At 48.7% G+C, this 22,311-nt stretch overlaps 1 protein-coding gene across 9 annotated transcripts in view; it reads right to left on the bottom strand.

Moving 5' to 3' along the window:
* Nucleotides 1-22,311, bottom strand: part of Ulk4 (unc-51 like kinase 4) — a 295,125-nt gene that overhangs the window by 242,399 nt on the left and 30,415 nt on the right. For 8 of the 9 annotated variants that reach the window (XM_039082734.2, XM_039082731.2, XM_063265850.1 and 5 more), the window contains 2 exons: nucleotides 8,221-8,328; nucleotides 5,198-5,281 (listed from right to left, as the gene is read on the bottom strand). In XM_039082734.2, the coding sequence (XP_038938662.1) occupies nucleotides 5,198-5,281; nucleotides 8,221-8,328 (192 nt within the window). Of the gene's footprint in view, nucleotides 1-5,197; nucleotides 5,282-5,568; nucleotides 5,685-8,220; nucleotides 8,329-22,311 lie in introns of those variants that run through there. The other variant, XM_039082737.2, reaches the window with a different exon arrangement.

Below are 22,311 nucleotides of genomic sequence, written 5' to 3' on the forward strand. Positions count from 1 at the left end.
GAGAATGCCACTCTGACTCCCATGGTCCACGGCGGCTCCTCCATGAGGAGTGAAGCAGCTTTCACCAAGGACAGTGACCAATGCCTGTGCTGTCCTGCAGAGGAAGCCTTGTGCCCACAATGCCATGCTGACCAGAAATATACCTCTTTTATCTAGATGGAGTGTTGGACAGATGTCAGAACACAGCCCAAGAACGGAGTCACATGAGGGAGATTCTGAGTGCAAGAGTCTTGTGACCTCAACACTGAACTGTTCTTGAAATGTGCTTCCACATCTGTACCTTCCCAGATGCGTGTACAGGACCGAGTTTATGTTAGAGGATTGATTACAACTGGCTATTGTTATTTGTTCCTCTGGAAAACGTGTTTTTACCTCTCGCAGCCTGTTCTTGTGATTGTACACTTTACTCACGTGATTCCTCCTATCCCCCAGCATAAATGTCTGATGCTCTGAATAAGGTTGACCACTGCCTGAGACTTGATTCCCAGGTCTTCTCTCCTAGGTAGCACCCAGTTAGAATGGTGAACAGATAGAAGGGTTTGCAACAGGCTTCTGCAGAATTACTCAAAAAAACTAGTCAACTTTACAATCACCAGGGGAAACCTAGGTGCCCTTTAAGACACAGATCATGGACTACTAATTCTGAGTGAAGAAAGAAAAATGTACAGAATGATTAGGGTGTTTGCTGATGATGGAAATTAACCAAGGACTGAGAGCGGCTGGTGTGGGAATCTAAGGGCAAGAGCCTTCCTTGGGAGCCCCTGCTCCAGTCAGAGCCAAGGAGCTCACTCACTGGACACCAAAAAAGACACGACAGTTCCCTCACATTTTCTCACTGTTGATCACTGTCTCTCAAAGAGAGATCTGAAGTAGAATTCAGAGAAATCTGTAATGCAAACATGGGAATAAATTTAACCAAAGAAGTATAAGATCAAAGACTTGAAACTGTAAAATGATGAGGAAAGAATCTGAGATGGTTTGGATGACGATAAGATGTCCGGGTTCACCAGCTGGAGGGATTAACATGGCCAAAAAATTCAATGGCTTAGCTAACAAAGTCCCAACACTACTATTACAGGAACAGGAGGAAAGTCTAACATTCATTTGGGAGTCCACAAAGGACCCCAAACAACCATATCAGGACTCAGATGTGCAGACAAGTCTGTGAAACAGCACCTGGAGAACAGAGACTGAGGAATAGGGGGACTGGGAAGACCGGGAGTTTAAGGCCAGCCTAGGCTACACATTACATGAAACCATCTCTAAAACTGAACAAAAACGCATACAAGTATGAACAGATAAGAGAGAAAGTCCGTAGTGAACACATGAACGTATCTGCATTAGCTACAGGGACTTACGTCTTACGTTTATTTACCAAGCTGTGTACACACCCCACAGTACATGTGTGGAGGTGAGAGGACAACCTGCAGAATCAAACGCAGAAGTTCCCATGACATGGTTCAGCTGTTAAGAGCACATGTGTCTCCACGCTGGGTGGCAGACATGTCTGTATGTCCAGCTCTGACACCCTCTTCCAGCCATAGTGGGCACCTGTATGCACGTGTGTGCACACACACACACACACACACACACACACACACACAGAGTTAAAAATAATCTTTTTTAAACACCTGCAACACATAATCACTGGAGACAAATATGGATTTCTTTGGGCAGAGCGGCACTGCGTGTGCAATTTTCCCAGTGATTCAGAAAATAAAGGCACAAATGCATGGTTTTTAAGAAAAGGCACAAATGCATGGTTTCTAAACTCAGCTCCATAAGGTAGATGGGGTAGAATGGTGGCAGCTGCTCAGGGTCCCTCTGTGATTTTCCCCTTTACTGATGGCTGGAGTAGTTCCTAGCAATGGGTCTCAGCAGTACAGCTCCCTACAAAGCAAAAGGTAAATTGTATTTAAGGTAAGACAAGCATTCCTGAGACCAAGGCTGGCGGATGACAGGAAAGGCAGGCGGATGATGGAAAGGCTGACCATCTTCCCAAGCTGTCAGATGATCTGCACACTGCCTACGACTGACACAACACCCGATATCAAGTGTGAGATGTGGGCTCCCCACACCCTGCTGGTGGGGGAAATCTACAGGCAGGCAGCACATTCTCCGGGCTGAGAGGAGCTGTGGTTTAGACAGCATTCACCAGCCCCAGCCTAGCTGTAAACGACAGAATTGCTGAGCTGGGCGTGCAGCTCAGAGGCTGTGCGTGTCCTCAACATGCACATGTCCTGGATTAGAGTCCTTCCTTCGAAGTGTCAGGAGAAACACAGAGCCCTCCCTTCCAGAGGCCAGCACTGGGGAACCTTGTGCTTGGCTGTGCACTCAAAGATGGAAACCTGACCGGAGTCACAGGGGTTCTTATTCCACTAACGAGGATGAGGTCCAGTGAGAGGGCTCAGCAGGCAAAGGACACGGGGGAAAGGGAGAAATCACTCCCCCAAGTTCTCCGACTTGTGTCATTACATACGTAAATAAATATTTCAAAGTAATAGATAAGATGTAATCCCAGAGGGGAAGAGATTCCTAGGTTGGAACCCCCACCCACGAGGGGTATATGGGTTCAACATCAGATTCACAACAACAGATTCACAAAGTTTTCCACCTTTTGCTAAGAAAACAAACTGCATCAGAAACACGCTACACCACGCAGGAGATAGACTCACACACTATACCACGCAGGGGATAGACTCATACGCCACACCATACAGGGGACAGACTCACATTATATACCACACAGGGGACAGACTCACATTATACAACACACAGGGGATAGACTCACATTATACAACACATAGGGGATAGACTCACATTATACACCAAGGAGGGGACAGACTCACACGCTACACCATGCATGTTCTGCAATTTGGTGGTGGTGAACACTGCCAAGACCATGCTCAATTGCTTCTCCAAATCAGAGAATCTTCATAAATTATAACAAAACTTCAACCTTCCCCTTTATGAAAACATAATTCAACAAGTACATGCATGTACCCAGATGGGCACACATGCACACATATATAACTCACATACACATGTGCACACCTATGTCCATACATGCACACACTATATATAATTCATGGTATAAAAGGCAAGCATGTTACTAATATTTAAAACTATATCAATTTTAAAATGGTAATAATGTAGTGATCAAATGTTATTCTCCATGTTGTGTCATCTGCAAAGCTCGCCCACAGACAAGAGGTAAAAATAAGAAGCAGAGTACTCATGCTCTCCCAGACAAACGGACTGACAGACAGAGCCCGATCCAGGACCTGCAGTGCCCGCCCGATCCAGGACCTGCAATGCCCACCATGGCGAGCCTGACCAGCTCCTGAAGCCTCCACCCCAACGGCTGGTCTCTAGACCAGTGGCCACACTAACACTTACCCCCTGAAGACAGTGAGTACCACCTTGTGTCTGTCAAGTCGCACTCTACACACAAAGGACACTTCTCTAAACTTTCTCAGAAAATCCCCATCGCCCCAGGGGTGGATAGCTCATTAATATCCATTTTCTCCCTCCACCCACCTTCGGTCCACTGTATCTATTGTTCACTAAAGCATTTGTATCTTGTTTGCTTTGTGAACACTTAAATCCCTGCCACCTGGCCTTGGGTCCATTGCTCCAACTCAGCAGTAAAGCAGTGAGGAAAGACTGGAGAGAAACCTCAGCTCAGGAAAGAAGGAGAGGAAGCCCAAGGCCTGCCGGCTCCAGGCCTGCTTGCTGCCAGCAGAGGACCCTGGTGCTTCAGGTCTCACACCTGCCCTCTGGCCCTGCCTTCCAAAAGGCCAGGACATCGTGTCCACAGGATTGTCATCTCCACCTGTGCTCCCAGTGTCCACCAAGTGTCCTGGTCTAAGCCTTGAGTGAGGAGCCTGAGCATGGGTCCTGGCTACAGCTGAGGACACACTCTCATGTTACTAATAAATGTGATACATCATACCCCCGTCATACCCCATGTCACATCCCACATCACAACCCATGTCACATCTCCTATCACACCTCATGCCATAGCTCATGTCACAGCCCATATCATAGCCCATGTCACCCCATGTGACATCCCATGTCATACCCCCTGTCACATCCCATGTCATACCCCATGTCACATCCCCTGTCACACCCATGTCACACCCCCGTCACATCCCATGTCATACCCCATGTCACATCCCATGTCACACCCCTGTCACAACCTATCATACCCCATGTCACATCCCATGTGACATCCCATGTCACACCCCTGTCAGACCCCATGTCACATGCACCATCATGAAAACAGACCTACAAGCTAAGACATGCTCAGACTTTACTTACACACTGTGGTGGTTTGCATGGCCCCAAAAGCTCATAGATCTGAATGCTTGGTCACCAGGGAGTGGCCCTATTAGGAGGTATGGCCTTGAAGGAAATGTGTCACTGGGAGGTGAGCTTTGGGGTTTCAAATGCTCAAGCCAGGCCCAGGGTCACTCTCTCTTCCCGTTGCCTACAGATCATGATGTAGAACTCTCAGCTCCTCCAGCAACATGTCTGCCTGAGAGCTGTCCTGCTTCCTGCTGTGACAACAACGCACTAAACCTCTGCACTGTAGGCCAGTCCCAGTTAAACGCTTTCCTTCATAAGAGTCGCTGTGGTCATGGTGTCTCTTCACAGCCATGGGACATTGGCCAAGACCACTTGCTGCCTTCACTTCAGTCTTTTTCACTCTTGCAGTAACTAATGTGCTTAGCCTGTGGCTTTTCCTTGGGTCATATAACACCAAGAAAACAGCGACCACTACCCCGCAAGGCCAGTTACTAGCACTCTGCGTGGTATCATGGACACTCCATGACAAGGGGTCACAGGACAGGCATCTGCATGGAGCGCAGAACAGCGGCTACAAGCTCATCAGGGGCAGACAGGCTCAGGGAGGCTCTGCATACACCCTGCCTGCTGGGCTGCCATAGCAAACTCTTGGACAGAGGCGGGATAACTAACAGCATTGCACAGAAGATGGCCAGGCTCCACTGTTCACATTTCCCGTCGTCTTTTAAACCAGGCGCTTAGATGAATGAGGATACCAGCCTGCCTGGATTATTAAATTCAGGAGCAACACTGGCAGACAAGCAGCCTGCATTGCTTCAGGCTACACTCCTAGCCTGGAGGGCTACTGCAGTTATTGGGCCTACAGAGGACAGCAAAGGTACCTTACCCCTTCCCGGAGGCACCTCATAAGCACAGTGTATGCAGCCAGGGGGACAGACCAACATTCCCTGGAGTGCTGGGTTTTTTCTTCCTAAAAAAATGAAGGTGGAGAAAGACGGTGAAGGCAGTGCCACAAAGGTCGTCATTATTTGAGAAAAAAACTTTCATGCATATACATCTGAAGCATTCCAGGTCCCGTTGAAAGCACCATGGGCACCTGACGTTCTGATCTGACCCGGGGTCTCTTACTGCCGTGTGCACACACAGTATCTGCATAGCGTGCTGAGCAGGCCCTCACACGGCTAGCTGTGCCCTCAGCCCACCGAGCTGCATCACTTATCTGGAGTGAGGGGAAGATGCAGAATGTTCAACTCTTACCATGGCAAAAGCCCGGGCTCTGGCAGCCTCAAACTAGGGTGGACCACTCTCCCTTAAACAGACAAGAAGCAGAGGGAGGAAAAACGTACCTGCAAGATGAAGACAGAGGCCCTGGGGACCCCAGTGTATCTGCCCCCAGCCCTCCCTCCTCCTTCCCCAGAGCCCCTGCCCCAGCCACTTGGATCACTTGGCCTAAAATTCTCCACTCCATCGAAAGCTTGAAATACTTTTCCCTTCTGGCCATAGTTTTGCCCTTGCTGGGAAGCCTAAGGCTTTCTCCAAGCCTGAGGTCAAACAACAGGGTCCCTGGAGAAGGGGATGCCACAGGTCACAAGTTGCAGGTCACGGGTCACAGAGGCATGAGTGGGGCACTGTCACCTCCAGTCTCTGGCTGTTCTGCTTCTCTGACCAACTATCTCTATTTCTCTATCTCTAACCTGTGACCCTCCCACTGCTTGGTAAACTCTCCCCTTCTTGGAGAATCTGTGAGAAAGAAATAACCAAGGCCACTATGCACCTGCCACACACGGTGGAAGTCATCACTCTTCCTGATGCCGTCTCCTGACAGGACAGCACTCCACTCCTTCCCTTTGGCTTCATTCCCATCCTGCCTTCTCCTGGCCCACGGGTAACAAACAACCTGTTCTCTATGGCTCCTGGACACAGTATGTCTTCTCTCCACTAAGTCTTGTCTCCACCTCAGTGGGCTCGCTGTCTCCCTCTGCAGAGGATCCAGCCTGGGCTACAGCGGGCACGTGTCCCGCCCCCTCATCCCTTATACAACCACCTCCTACTGGCTTCTGAGTCTCCTCAGCCTACTCTGCCTGACTCTGCATCCCCACTCCAAGTAAAACTGTGCAAGCCAGCTAGTGCTGAGGCACAGCTACTGCTGTGTGAGTGTAGAGTGTGTGGTGTGTGTGTGTTCACATCCACTCAGGTGTGTGTGACAGCATAGGGTGATGCTGCCATCTTTCTTGTCTGCAGAAGTGCATTGATGATGTGTCTCTCACTGGAACCCAGAGCTCACAGAGCCAGCTGGCCTTGCTAGCCAGCTTGCCCACCTTTATGGCTTCTGAGGATGGACGTTCTGGTCCTCACTTTTCCTGGCAGTACTTGGCCCACTGAGCCACTTCTCCATCTCCCAGCCCCAGATCACCAGTAACTTCGATTTCACCACCCAATGTGTTCTCCTTCATCATGTGCCTTAGACCTTCAGCTTCACTTGGCCCCAGTGATGCTCCCCCTCCTCAGAGACCCACGGCTGTGCCCTCAGTTTATCCCTGGCTTATCCTCATGAACCTGGGGATCCCTGTTCTCCATCTAGTCCCTTCACTTAAACCAGAGTGGACCAAGTGTCCATCTTGCACCTTAGGGACTTCTCCTTGCTCCTTAGGATCAAGACACGTCTGGGTCAATGGGCGTTTCACCCTGTGTCTATCTAGCCTCCTCACTCCTTCCCTGCTCACCTCAGGGGCCTGCATACACGATCTGCATTCCTTTATTGTAGACTCACTGGCTTATTTATTCACTCATTTCTGGTCCTGTGGGTTGAGCCCTGGGTCTCAGATGTGCTATGCACCCAACCCCCAACAGGACGCTTAACTAACATGTGCTTTGATCCGAAACTTCTAAACAACAGTCATGTGGCGGAGACACTGCTAAATAAATAACAGAGAGAAATATATACTAAAGAAAATAAACGAATCAAATGGAGTTGGGTGATACAAAGAAAATCCAGGGGGGAGAGGTGTGGAACCACAGACCAGATGCCTCACCAGAGGCCACGCAGGAGCCAAGAAAGGCTGTACAAGTCCACTTGTGAGAGAAAAGCAGGTGTCATGGGAGAAAACGGCACAAATAGAAGAAAGTGTGGGCAAAGGTGCAGGAAATGCAGTGCACAGGTTGGGGGATACAGTGCACAGGTTGGGGGGTGCAGTGCACAGGTTGGGGGGTGCAGTGCACAGGTTGGGGGGGACGTGCAGTGCACAGGTGCTGGGGGTGCAGTGCAAAGGTACAAGGGTACAGCAGGGCAAGGTAGGCTAGATACGGATGGAAGCTGAAGAGACAAAAACTTTAAAAATACAGAGAAAGAATGTTGCCTTTTGAAACCTGTCAGAATATATAAATCTCACAAGAGTAAGATATGACTATCCCATAATCTATCAATGTCCACTTAGTACTAGTCTTTAAAACACACTAGTTACCCACAGCTAACTCCAAATGCCCTTCACCATCTGCTATCAAAAGATCCCACAGTCACGTTTATATCTGCACGAGGTAGTGTCTCATTTAAACCAGGTGGAGTTCTTACAGTGGGAGACCAGCATCTTCCCCTGCTTGAAGGACTTAAACCACAACAACCCACCGAGGGCTTTAAGGACTTTAGTCCCTTCATTTTAAAACATGGCTGATACTCTGCTAAGCCAAAGGAACAAACACTCTGGGAGGAAGAGGTTTCTATGCCAAAGGAGCATGTGAACATGGAGAGCCGCAAAAAGATTGCCCAAGCTCTCTGCTCAGGAGTGGACAGTATCCTAAGGCCCTAAATTATGCGAAGGGAAGAAGTGAGGTGGGATTTGTGGGAGGTTATCAGGGCTCAGTAGGGAGTGTCAGAGTTCTTCCAACAGCACAAGGTTCATCAGACAGCCTCACCTGGGTAGCTACAAGGTAGAGAAGCTGTCCGAGGGTGGGCAGGAGGCATTGCTTCAGCTTGCCACTCCTGAAGTTCTCCCGGATTAATTCAGTTAAGAGTGTGATCGCCTGCAACAAGAGAAAATATATTACGTCACTTCAGGGTGCCTGGAAGTAGTCTATGTTCTGGGAACACTGGCTAACAAGACACCTTTAAACAGCCACCCTCAAACGACAATTGATGAGCAATAAACTGTGTTCGTATTTCTATTTCATCAGGGTGAAGTACTCGTGCAGGCACGCACATCCCACGGCTCATGAAGAAGGCAGCTTTCGGGAACTGATTCTCCTCTCCCACTGTGGGTTCTGGGATATAACTCAAGTTCATCAGGCTTGGTGGCAAGCTCCTTTACCCACTGGGCCAAATCGCTGGCCCCTGTGGTGTCTGCAATGAAATACATTTGCAATGTGTGTACATCTGAGCAATCCTCAGTTCCCAGTGTTTCTTTGATGGTCCTTTGGTTGTCCCATGCAATGGTCTTCTCTTTGCCACTAGTCTGTGGTCATAGTTTCTAAAGTCTCTGTACATATGGCCATACCCTGTGTGGTTTATTTTCTGGTCTCTTGCATTCTTATAGTTGAGATTTGCCTGTGTTATTATACATATTGATGGTCCATTCTTTCCTGCTCACACATAATACTCCATTACCAGGGTGTACCATGATGTGTAATATATATCCAAAGTGCTTGTTAAAGGAAATCACACAGCTGTGGTGCTTGCCCCAGCAGGAAGTTCGTCATCGTCACCAACTGTCATGAAGTGCCACATTCAATCCTCTGAAACTGGCAGTGCTCAGAAGTTTGTTATCTACAAAGTTAGCAGGTTGATCTCTAACAATTATACTTTAAAATGGTGAGAGTACATAATTCTAAAGAGAAAGCAAAGGGCGAAATAAGGCAGTTTGCAATGTAGGGAGGAAAGCAAGAGAAAGGGGGCAAAACAGAGGTGAAGCAAATGGGCTTTCCTTCTCTTATACATTATGTATTATGTTTGATTCTAAGGCAAAAATTAGAAAAGTACAACTTGGCTCTGATATATTTAGAAAACATGTTTTAGATAATTACATAAAAGACACAGTTTTAAAAGGGAGGAATTTTCTACACCTCACTTGAACTAGTAAAATGACACTAACTATGATATGTTGAAATAAAAACCTAAGAGCAACTACTAAAAACAAAATCTACACAAGAGAAGAATTTAGTAACACCAAAGGGAAAAAAAATGAAAATGGAGTTGCATGTTCAGCAAACTCCAAGAAAGTAGTAAAAGGAAACAAAAATAAAATAAAGTCAATAAATAAGACAAACGAAAAACAAAAGTCAATTGTCAGACATAGGATCACATGTTTTAATAATTACTTCAAGTGTAAATGGCATAAATACAGTAAGTAAAAGACAGAGACTGGAACAGTAGAATTAAAACACAGCATGACCCACATATAAGCTGCCTACAAGAAACTCACATAAAAGTTTGATGTAACTGGTGGTTGGCTGTGAAAGATGAGAAATTATGTAGCAGCAGGGGTGAACGGAAAGCAATGATGGCTGCATTGACAACAGAGACTTCAGAACAAAACAAAGTCTGCTAGAGACCAAGGGACACTTCTACATGATAGTAAAGAAGTCTATTCATCAAATACATACATATACACACATATTGTTTACATACATATAGACATACATAAATATACCATATACATACACAGACCTGGATATACATACATGTTTATATATAATATACATATATAAACATGTATATACATAAATATTCACACATATACACATATATGTGTATGTACCTATCACACACACATATATACACACCAATCCTAAATGTGAATCCCCAGTAAGAGAACTGTAAACAATGCAAAACCCTTTCTCAAGACAAACAAACAAATATAAAAGCAAATCCACAGTCACAGTCCTGGACTTCAAGGCCCACTTCTTAGACACAGAAGACAAAACGCACCATGGTCTCACTTTGATGTGAGGCTGCTGAGACGCAGACTAGCATGGGGGTTAACAGAGGCAGGGTTTGGCACCCCATGACCTTAAGAGACAGAAGGAGAGCTCACTGTGGGAGAGCAGATGTTCACATGAGGATGGAGGGAGAGCACAAGAGAATGCCTGACCAACATGACAAACTCACATAGTGACCCAGGGTCATACAGTCAGCCTGTGAGACAAGACAGCTACCAGCTACCAGGAAACACAGGTGAACCTCATCCTTAGTCCAACACCCTGAACAAACAGGTAGCTCAAATGGACCATGGGCTTAAACATAAACTACAACCCACCCAGGGAGCGGACATGACATGGACCTTCACCGTCCAGGGCTAAGAAAGGCTAATCTAACGCTGAAGGCATACAGATGATGCACAGAAGAGGACAGACAGTTGGCAAATTCAGCACCACAGAAATCAGGGAAATGCAAATTAACTCCAAATGAGGTCCCCCCACGCCTCTCAGAACTAAAACTCAGAGGGAGCATGAAAAGCTCTGGGTGGTGAGAAGCCATGTCATCCACACTGTGACAGTGAGGTGTGAACGGGGCAGCCATGTGGCAAACCAGCTCAGCTCCTTTAAGATAAAGAGTGTACTGCAGCACACACGTAGGGGCAGAAGCAGGACTTTCATGAGTTCAAGGCCAGTCAAAAGCCAAGGGCTGGGATGTAGCTCAGTGGAAGGCCATTTGCATGGCATGCAAAGGTGACAGGTGCAACCCCCAGCACTGCAAAAATAAACTGAGAAATTTCACAACGTGTTGATTGTTGTGCTGGACATTGACCCTAAAGAGGGAATTTACAAAGAGCTATTTGTACAAGAAGAAACAAGCCTGATTCTAGCAGTTTTACTTGTAATTCTTAAAACTGGAAAAGACCCAAATGTCCGTCAAAGGGCTAACGGTTAAATACACTCTGCACAAAGTGCATGGAAACTGCTTCATAATGCAGAGCGGGGAGACAGAGCACAGAGTATTACGCTGCAGAAAAGAAACCAAAGGCTGCTTTCAAAGGGTGGCCTTCACGTCTACATGACGCCCCCGGAGTGATAGTTAACGTTTTCTTTGCTGTTCATTTTTGAACCAATAAAGTCTGTGAACCGTAAAAAAAAAAAAAAAAAAAAAAAGAAACCAAAGGCTGCGGTACCATATGCTCTCCACGCAGTTCTCTCAAAAGGACCAAGCAGAGAGATGGGGACAAGCCTGGTGGCCATGGCACTCGAGCACGCATGGGAAGATAGACATAGACACAAGGATCTGGGGACCCTCAAGTCCGCTTTCCTTAGTGGTCATAGGTTGACATCCCAAGGTTCTACCACTGGGGGATGCCAGACGGAGTGTGTCCAATGTTTGTAGAATGTCTGCATGAAAGTCAACAACAGCCTCGAATTAAAAGACTCATTTTCATAAAAATCAAAGGTATCCTACATTCAAAAAGCAGGTTAGGTTTTCTGGTCCCAAAGCTTGCTGCTGGAACTTACAGAATTTCTCCTTCACAATCCCCTCGGGTTTGTGGTGGTGAGTGAAACCAGAGACTGAGACCATTTTAATGCTGTGAGCTTTTAAAGCCATAAATTACAGTCAGCAGACACACAGCTGATGAGTTACCCAGGCAACCTCGCATGCCACCTACAAAAAGTTAACATGAATTTAATTTAACAACATCTCTGCAATATCAAGTTATTGGTTTTCCATTTATCTTTAAATTTTAGAAAAATATCAATATTAAAAAGGGAAGAAAGGGGACTGGAGAGGTGACTCAGTGGTTAAAAGCACTGGCTGCTCTTCCAGAGGACAGGAATTCAATTCCCAGCACCCACATAGCCCCTTAAAACTGTCAGTAAGAGCAGCTCCAGGGAGATCTGGCGCCCTCTTCTGTCCTGCTCATGCACTGCATGCACATGGTGTCCATGCATACAGCAAAACACCCCTCCATATAAAACACTGGGTCCTTTTTTAAAAGTAACGAAGAGGAAAGCATGTTCCTGTTGACTGAGGTAAATCAGAAAGCAGAGTGGGAAGGTGAGACGGGTTAGCTGCTCTCATGACTGCCTACCTGAGCTCGACCACTGGCCATGCTCATGCCACATGGGCTCACACACATACAGGAAAGAAAGCAAGGCCAGAGCCCAGCTGCTGCCCTGGCTGCAGCCCTTCCCCTCACAGACAGCACAGGCTCCCATTGAGACACTGCCCATCAGCCCCTAGCTAAAGGACTTCCTGGTTCCAGGATCTCTCACCTGGGGAGGTGAGCAGACACCGAGGGGGCACCGGTGGCCACACGTCCTGCCTCCAGCCCCCTTTCCTGCCTTCTGCCTGGAAATCCAAGAACCCCAGCAGCATCAGGCTTGTGTTATCAAACTTCCCCCATCCTCAGAACCAGATGGAAGAAACCCCGCTTCTGTCGTGAATCCTAATTCCTCTCCTCCAAGCCACTGCTATGCTCTGGTGCTGGGGCCTCAATTGTCCTCAGAGTGCCAGCACACTGCTGTCTGTCTATCTGCCCCCGCATTAATAACTCCTAATGAACTCCAAACCCCCAGCAGTGCATCTCGAGGTCCTCCTGAATCCACATCTGAGACCGCATAGCAAAACAGATAATAAAAATGCCTTCTAAACACTGTGAACCTTGTCCTGTAAACGAACAGGCTGTGTCAAAATCCCTGTGCCCACTTCCAGGGAATGGCAGCAAAATAACTTAAACATCCTCTTACTGAGATCATTTTAGGTTAGATAAATCTGATAGACTCGTGACAGAGCTGGCAAAAAGAAGGAGAAGAAGAAGGAGGAGGAGGAGGAGGGAAGGAAGGAAAGAAGGAAGGAAGGAAGAAAGGAAGGAAGGAAGGAAGGAAGGGAGGAAGGAAGGAAGGAAGGAAGGAAGGAAGGAAGGAAGGAAGGGGAAGAAAAGAAAAAAAACCAAGAAACTTCAAAGACCAAGATGGGAGGACAGACAGAGAGAAAATAGAACAGGGAAGGTTGGTGCACACAGGATGCTTTAACTCGGGAGGATGGTGGTAAATCTTGGTGACTTTGAAATGACTTTTGAAAGGGGACTAGAAACAAACCCCAGGGCTTGTCCTTAGTGCGCTATCAAACAGACCATCCACATCAAGATGGGACCCCAAGGCTGTATGAATAAGAAATGGGCCATCCTGTAAGAGAGGGCACTAAGAGACAAGGGTTCTTTGGTGTTAAAGGAAGCAGTGAGGGAAATGTCCATCTGTCTGCCGTCTGTCATCATCCCTGCCTACCCATCCGCACCTCGAAGAATCTAACCAAACAGGAGTCAAATGCACATCCACTCGTAGAACCTCTCCCTCCACGACAGGGACTGAGCCAGGGACAAGGGGCAGTGAGGTCGGCCGGTTCCTGGGCTCAGAGGCTCGGATCTCCAGAGCCTCCCTCAGCCCACATGGGAGTCATTGGGAATTCACAAACACACAGCCTGTCTTAAGGCCCGATAATGTGCGCTGCAGCCAGCTGTCCGGTGACCCCAGGTTCCGGGGACACTGTGTTGGGGCTCATTTGTCTGTCCTAGCTAGTCTGGGAACGTCCTTGGCAGAGTTGTTCTGAGTACCCAGAACTCTCATGAGCCACCAAAGTGGAGAAACTCTGGCCTGGAAGTTGAGACAGCTGGAAATGCTGGGCTATCCCTGGGATGCAGCCATCCATGCCACCCTCAGACGCACCCTGCAGAAGTGGGCCTGGGGGGCACCAGCCAGAAGGACTCTGAGGGACCCAGCCTTTTCAGGCTAGAGGTGAACTGGGAGACACTGACAGTGAACTTCATTGTTTCCTCCCTGTCAGGTGTCCTGCTATGTCCACCCAGGAGGACCCTGGATCATCTGGTCACACACAGGACACCAATCCATCCCATTGTGTTGGTGACACTCTGCTAGCTGCACCTGGTGAGCTGGACTCTGTGTCACATGGCAGACAGTGAGAGACAGACCTTGAAAAGGCTCTCATGGTGTGTGGCATTGGCAGTGACCTCAAGAGACCCACAGTATGGAGCACACAAGAATCACCCTTTTGGAATCGGCTGGAGAGCTGCCTCAGTGGTTACAAACACTTGGAGCTCTTGCAGAGGACCCAGGTGTGGTCCTCAGCACCCACATCAGTGGCTCAGGCCACCTGTAACTCCAGTCCCATGGAATGTGATGCCCTCTTCTGGCCTAAGCAGGCACTGCATGCAGGTGGTCCACATACAAACAGGGGGGGAGCACAAATGAAACTAAGGAACAGAAAGTTTACAGTAAGAGAAGTTACTGCATGTACTGCCTACAGTGGTTAGGAGGTCCAGCCCTTTGGGTTTGGAGACACCCTCCATCCTCCCACCGATCACTGGTGAACCTCCCAGGTTTGAGAGAACTATGTAGCGGCCCCAGCTGCAGCGCACGCAGGCTGCTCTGCCAGTTGGGTGCCGAGATGCACACCATGCTACTAGAACTGACTACTGACCACGGAGACACTGCATATGGCCTGTGGAGAGCTCTAACGCCAGGACCCAGCCAGGGTTTGTCAATCGTCCTTCCACAGCCCTTCTCCATGTGGCAATCAGCAGTCAGAGGGATAAAACGGAACGCAGCCATGCGCTGGCCGTTACTATTACATAACATGGGGCAGGGTGCAGCAGTGACCTCAGTATGGCTGGAATGGGGTAAGAGTCCAGGACACAGTCCGCAAGCATGCCCCTTGCCTCGAGGGCACAGGAACTGGGTTGATCCATGCACCAACTACAAATCTTGTTTTTCAAAAATAATGTATTCCTAAGACCAAGCCAAGCAGAGTACCTCGCTGTCTGTGCGTGGCTGACATTCTCATGGTATCTGTTGCCACTGCTTGCATGGATACCTCTTCTCTCCACAGCCCTACAGAGGAACAGGACTGGTCACAGGGAGACATCCGTGATCAGAAGGCTGCATCTCTGCAAACCTCCCACAAGGGGGCCCAAAAGGATCGTGGGGAGAGGAAACCCTGAGACCCACAACTTTGGATTAACACCTCTATGAGACAGAAATGGACTGTGGGATAGAGCTGAGCCAGTGGGTCGGAAGCTTACAGCATCCTGCATTTGAATATATTTAAACAGACATCAAATGGAAGCAGTGTGGAGGGAGCTCTTCAGTGAGAGCACGTGGCACAGACTCTAGTGCTTCCCCTGAGTGGCCACCAGAGGGCAGCAGACGTAGTCGTCGGGAGCCTGGGGCTGCCTCTGTGAGATGGGAAACAAGTCCGTGCTCAGCAGCACTGGCCTCATCATGCTCCCTGGCAACTGCCTCTGTTGAATGTCTAACGGACTGAGAACAGAGGCCTCCCGGAACCTCTGTGGCTCCAGCAGGGAGCAGGCTTAATGGCATCAGGGCCCTCTGATGCTGGAGGGGACAGAATGATCAGACATTCGTGCTGGTAGAGCTTAGGCCAGTCCTGTCATCCAGATGGCCACCTCCTCTATGCTACTCATTCTGGGTTCCCACCCCACCGCTACCATCATGGACCATGAAGTAATGGTGATGGGCCTCCACGCGCCCCGGGCGGCCCTCAGGGCACTGCCCTGGAAGGTCAGCCCTGTGTATTCACCTTGGCTGCAGAGTCTCATTCCCACCTCACCATGGGTGGGAGGCTCTGACTGACATGGTCCCCTGCAGGAACGTTTGCTTTCTGGCTTTTCTCCCTTATCAGTCCCTGAGACCCACAGAAAGGGTAGTGTCCACCAGAGCCTGCATCCAGCCTTTCTTGATAGGAATAGGAACACTTGCTCTGTGCACTTCACCTGAGAACAGGTTCCTTTGCTTTGAATAACTGAGGTTTTTCGCAACTTCCCAAAGTACTAGCTTTTCCATTTTAACTTCAGTTACTTCTACTCAAGACTGGCAAGATGGCACAGTGGCCACCAGGTTGATGAGCTGCACTCGATCCCCAGGATAGCAGTGGTAGAGAGAACTCCAACAAGCTTTCCTCGGACCTCCAACCTGTGAACCCACATACACACATGCATATGTGCGTGTGCGTGTGCGTGTGTGTGTGTGTGTGTGTGTGTGTGTGTGTGTGTCCCCAAGGACAATGTATCCATGTGCCACGTCCACATTGCAGGACTGGCCTCTGGTCTTCTCTTCCTGACCACGCATGGAGCCTCACACCTTGCAGAGGCCATCCTTGCAGTAGCCACTTTCTCAGCATCATTAGCTGCTTTATACCAGGACAGGACCCTGTGGTCAGGACTCTTCACAGCTATACCCAAGAAAGACACTGAACCTTCTGCCTTTCCTGCCCTCCTCTCACCACACACAGAGAGCCTGAAGAGGGTAGGGGGAATCTATTTCCTCTCCCAGATTCCAGGCTTCACAGTGATGTGGAGAGCTCCACAGAGGTATGGGTTATACATTTATTTACTATTTATCAGGGTGCCCGCGCCACAGTGTACATGCGGAGGCTGGAGGACAACTCTCAGGAACCAGCCCTCTCCTTCCATTACATGGGTCCTGGGGATTAAACTGGGGTTGACGGTCTTGGCAGCAACACCTCTGCCTGCTGAGCCATCGTTCCTACCCCAGTGACACATTGGGAACGGCACACACCGGCTCACCCAAGAAATGTTTTTCAATGAAGCCCAGTTTCCCTTGTCATGTTATTAAAACTGGGTCTCTTGGATGTTACAATCATCTAAAGATTACAGCACAAAGACCCCCACTCACATCAAGACTGCAGCTCTGAGTCTGTAAGGTGGGGAGCAAGGGAGCCTGCACCACCCACTCGTCATCATATTCTTAGAGGCTGGACTTCAACTCTTCCTCAAACAGTGGGACTACAAAAGAGGCTTGTTTTAAATTGCATTTTTTTTTCTGCTTCAGAGATCTGTTTTTACAGTGTCTGGGCAGATCTTTCAACCTCCGAGTCACTCTCCATCTACTAAAGCATCAAATGCAATGGCTGGTGAGGCTCTGGGGACCCTGCATTCAGACTCCCATGCCTTCTGATGCTGCTCTGAGAACACAACCCAGGAGCTCTACGGCCCGGGCGACTGTAGTCAGCAGATTCAGGCAGAGCCACAAACCCAAGAGTGAAACTCACAGTCCACATGAGAAATTAAGAAGTGCACATTGTAAGAATTACCTCCTAGGGCTGGGGATTTAGCTCAGTGGTTAGAGCGCTTACCTAGGGAGCGCTTACCTAGGAAGCGCAAGGCCCTGGGTTCGGTCCCCAGCTCCGAAAAAAAGAACCAAAAAAAAAAAAAAAAAAAAAAAAAAGAATTACCTCCTGTTGGACATGTAATGCAAAAGTGACCCTGGATGTAGCAGTCCCCCAGTGACAAGATCATTGGGGCTCAGAACACACAGAGACTAAGAACGTTTGCAAAACTGTAGTGATTCGACGCTCGCTTTATCTTTTCCCAGAAAACCCAAAGAGAAGTGGAAAGAGGTCAGAAGTCTCACTGGTACTGGAATAAACATATATGCACAAGTGCAGAAGAGACTGACTGGGCCCTTTCACCTGATAGAGCATCTGCTCACCAGGACAGGCTGATGGCCCCTGCTTTTGCTTGCCCATCAGAGCCTGTGGCCGAAGACAACATGCACAGGTCACAGGACATGAAGAAATCAAATCAGTGCTGACTGGGAAGCTTCCTCCTGCCATGTCGAACTCATGGTACTGAGAAGTACTGTGTGGGCTGCTGGGAACATGGGGTTGTCACAGTCTCACCCAGCTGTGAACACTTGGACTGTAATAACAGCTGGCATGGGGAGCTACGCCTGAGGGTGCAATGGTGGCGTGAATGTTAGGGGACAGCCAACCACTTTTTTACTGGCTTTGAAGCCGGATCCACACACACAGGAAATACATACCTCCCTCTGCACATCTGGACAAGAACCCATGGTGGAGAGCTCACAGGCCCTGGGAGTGAACCTACTACTATTAGTTTGCTAAAGGATACTGACTCAAAAGGCCTCCTAAACACTTAACTTTGTAGCCTCACTTTAGTGCAGCTCCTGCCTTCACCAGAGAAGCTTCATTGTCGCAGTGGATACCGCACTTAATTCCAAGGCTTGTGGCAAAGTGGAGAAAGAAGACAGGACAGGGAGTTTGTAAGGGAAGGCCAAGGAAAGCAGTATGTTCTGGACAGGACAGAACTGGATAGAACTGGATGGGACAGGACAGGACAGGACAGGACACCGCTCTCAGGGACTCACACCTTGTCCTGTCTGCACAGGGTCAAGCCTGTCAGCATTCTGGCTTAGAGTGGGAGGGGCTCACCAGCCCCCACCCCACTACTCAGAAGCTATGGACAAATGGTGGTCTTGGGGACTGGAAGAGTTGCTGTTCGTTATGGGTGTGGCCCCTGGGTAGGCTGACCACACTGCAGGGCGTGGCCCCACACCCATTAGTCCATGGACTGCCCAAAATGGACGTTATGGGACTTGAGAGAGAAGGGGAGACAAAGCTGAGGCTGGAAGCTAGAAATGTATGACATTCTCAGAGAACTAATGAAATACATTATTGTCTATTTACTTCATGCTTTTTCTGGCCTTCAATATCTGTGTGTCCTGTCCCTACCAGATTCACTGGAGTATAATTAGCTAATTGTACACATTTTCAACAAAAAATAATCAGGCATGTTGACTAGAAAACTCCAAGGACAAGCTCACTGAATCAGCCACATCAGGCTGTACCCATCACACCCAGCTCAGGCTCCAAGCCTGGCCTGCCCCAGCCCCTTCAGGCCCACATGTCAGGTCCGCTGTGACTTTTGAGAATTTCCTTCCCTTTCTTGTGCACGTTTAGTCTTTTTGTCACGTTTAGCCTATACTTCCAAATGTCATTTCTTGGTTTTACTATAGGGAGATGTTGGGAGATTTGTATGGCTATACTTCCATAACTAGAGAAGTACATTATAACCAGAATGTAATAAGAATATAATAATAAGTGCTACACAGAAAACCTGTGGAGGAAACCAAGTTCACATGTGTATGAAGTGCAGTATCCCCAAAGTGTGACACAGCTCAGGCCCCACAGAAGTTTGAGGCAGGAAATTAGGGGGACCTGTGCAAAGCGCAGGGGGGGGGGCCCAAGCATGGGCTGGGAGATGGCTCGGCCCTTGAACACACCCACTGCTCTGGCAGAAGCTTCAGGTTTGGCTCCCAGTACCCACACCAAGTGGCTCACAACCACCTGGATGCCAGCCCCAGGAGATCCAAAGCCCCCTTCTGACCTCTAACAACATCTCTACTCAGACACAGGTACACAAATACACACAAATAAAAATAAAATTACCGAAATCATAACTATGAGTAAACTGATATTATTTCTTTAAAATACCCCAGCAAGAAAGAAAGAGAAAACAAAGAAAGAGAGAAGGAGCAGCCAGGAGGCAAAGGAGAAGCAGCAGGGAGACAGAGAAGTAGCAGCAAGGAGTGCTGGAGAGATGGCTCAGTAGTTAAGACTAAGAGCACTGGCTGCTCTTCCAGAGGTCCTGAGTTCAATTCCCAGCAACCACATGGTGGCTTACAACCATCTATAATGGTATCTGATGCCCTCTTCTGGTGTGTCTGAAGATAGTTACAGAGTACTCATATACATAAAATAAATAATTCTGGAAAAGAAGAGGAAATAGTTTTTTTAAAAAAAAAGAAGGGGTTGGGGATTTGGCTCAGTGGTAGAGCACTTGCCTAGCAAGCGCAAGGCCCTGGGTTCAGTCCCTAGCTCCGAAAAAAAGAATAGAAAAAAAAATAAAATAAAATAAATAAAAAGTAGTAGTAGCAAGGAGAGAGAGGGGAAGGAGCAGCAGGGAGACGGAGAAGGAGCAACTGGGACACAGAGGAGCAGCAGCTGGGACACAGAGGAGCAGCTGGGACACAGAGGAGCAGCAGTGGGACATAGAGGAGCAGCTGGGACACAGAGGAGCAGCTGGGACACAGAGGAGCAGCAGTGGGACACAGAGGAGCAGTGGGACACAGAGGAGCAGCAGTGGGACACAGAGGAGCAGCAGTGGGACACAGAGGAGCAGCAGCAGTGGGACACAGAGGAGCAGCAGCAGTGGGACACAGAGGAGCAGCAGCAGTGGGACACAGAGGAGCAGCAGCAGTGGGACACAGAGGAGCAGCAGCAGTGGGACACAGAGGAGCAGCAGCAGTGGGACACAGAGGAGCAGCAGTGGGACACAGAGGAGCAGCAGTGGGACACAGAGGAGCAGCAGCAGTGGGACACAGAGGAGGAGCAGCAGCAGTGGGACACAGAGGAGCAGCAGCAGTGGGACACAGAGGAGGAGCAGTGGGACACAGAGGAGCAGTGGGACACAGAGGAGCAGCAGCAGTGGGACACAGAGGAGGAGCAGCAGCAGTGGGACACAGAGGAGCAGTGGGACACAGAGGAGCAGCAGTGGGACACAGAGGAGCAGTGGGACACAGAGGAGCAGCAGCAGTGGGACACAGAGGAGGAGCAGCAGCAGTGGGACACAGAGGAGCTGCAGCAGTGGGACACAGGAATGAAGAACTGACATTAGTGATTAGTGACTAGTGAACCGCCTCAGCCTTCACACTTGACTTTTCTGTCTTGTCATTCTCCAGTGTAAGAAAACGTCAGTGAAAGGGCTAACCTGGGCCTTTGGGTTAGAGGCTCACAGTTACATGTTCAGCATCCTTCAGCATCTACTGCCTCCCTGGGACTAAATGGTACCCAGAAGAGCTGCTGCACACAAGACCCACAAGGACTTGACTGGTCAGCATGTTAAACCTGTATTCTTCTGAGGACATTACATTAAAAAGTCAAAGAAGAATGCTCAAACACTCACAGTGGAAGCTTGGTCAGCGCTGTTCTGACAACCATTGCTGGTAAGAGGTAAGAGGAAGCCAGATAGGTCAGAATGAGTTTCAAAGACCTGACCTCAAGAGTTCTAAACCTGAGGCCCCGCGGCAACATCCCCACAAATCACGCAGGCAGCTGAGTCTGCCCTCCTCTGGAAAGGCTGCCAGGAATTAACCTTCAAATGGAAACTGTGGCCGATGCCACTGCCAGATGATACTAAGGAGAAAGTCCTAGACGCTGCGAGAAGACGAGACCCATTCCTGTGCCTGCTAAGCTGTAGAGCCAGAGGCCTCCAGGTTGAAGAGACTGTCAAATTTACCAGGTTTTTCTTCGGTGTTTGACTGCCCCCTAGTGGCTACTGAAATTGATACAGGCAATTGCTTACAACAAAAGTATTTTAAAGTACGTAATAGAAATAAAATTTAAAATGTGCACAGAGCCCGGCATAACGGCACACATCTATAATCCCTGTGCTTGGAAGGACGAGGCAGGCAGATCTCTGTGAGTTCGAGGCCAGCCTGGGCTCCAGGTGAGCCAGGGCTACACAAAGAGACCCTGTCTTTTTTTAAAGTACACACACACACCACGGTACCAATAAGGTATATCTAGAGCTATTTCAACATACAGATAAACCCCCCATTACTCAACAAAGTTGAGTTTGCTCCAAGTGTGCTTACTTCAAAACAGTCTCTACCTTACAGCTACATACACACTCCTTCTGTCTGTCGTGTTCAGGACTACACTCAGACAGCCACAATCTGCCTCTCCCTAGAAAGGGCTGCTCTGCAGGGCACGTGGCAGGTCAGGAAGCCTGAGTTTGGTGACCAGCTGATGGCTGGCACCTGAAGTTCCCAGCGTAGGTTGTCCCTGACAACTGGAGACAGCTGTGTCACAGTGACCAGGCATGGAGAGTGCTTATCTCTAACACATTTGAACTGCATACGGTATTTCCAACTGTTGTCAATACTCTATTAAGTTGTAAAATATGGGGGCTGGAGAGGTGGCTCAGTGAGAAAACTATCTGCTACACAAACGTGTGGTCGGACTTCAGATCCACAGCACCCACATAAAAGGTAAACACAGTCAAACATTTCTGTGTACTGGAGGTACAAAGACAGGCTTGGGTACTGCCTTAGTTAGGGTTTCCACTATTGTGGAGAGACACCATGACCAAGGCAACTCTTATAAAGGAAAACATTTCATTGGGGCTGGCTTGCAGTTTCTGATGTTCAGTCCATTATCATCATGGC

The sequence above is a fragment of the Rattus norvegicus genome, chromosome 8, assembly GCF_036323735.1.
Source record: "Rattus norvegicus strain BN/NHsdMcwi chromosome 8, GRCr8, whole genome shotgun sequence".
NCBI lineage: Eukaryota > Metazoa > Chordata > Mammalia > Rodentia > Muridae > Rattus > Rattus norvegicus.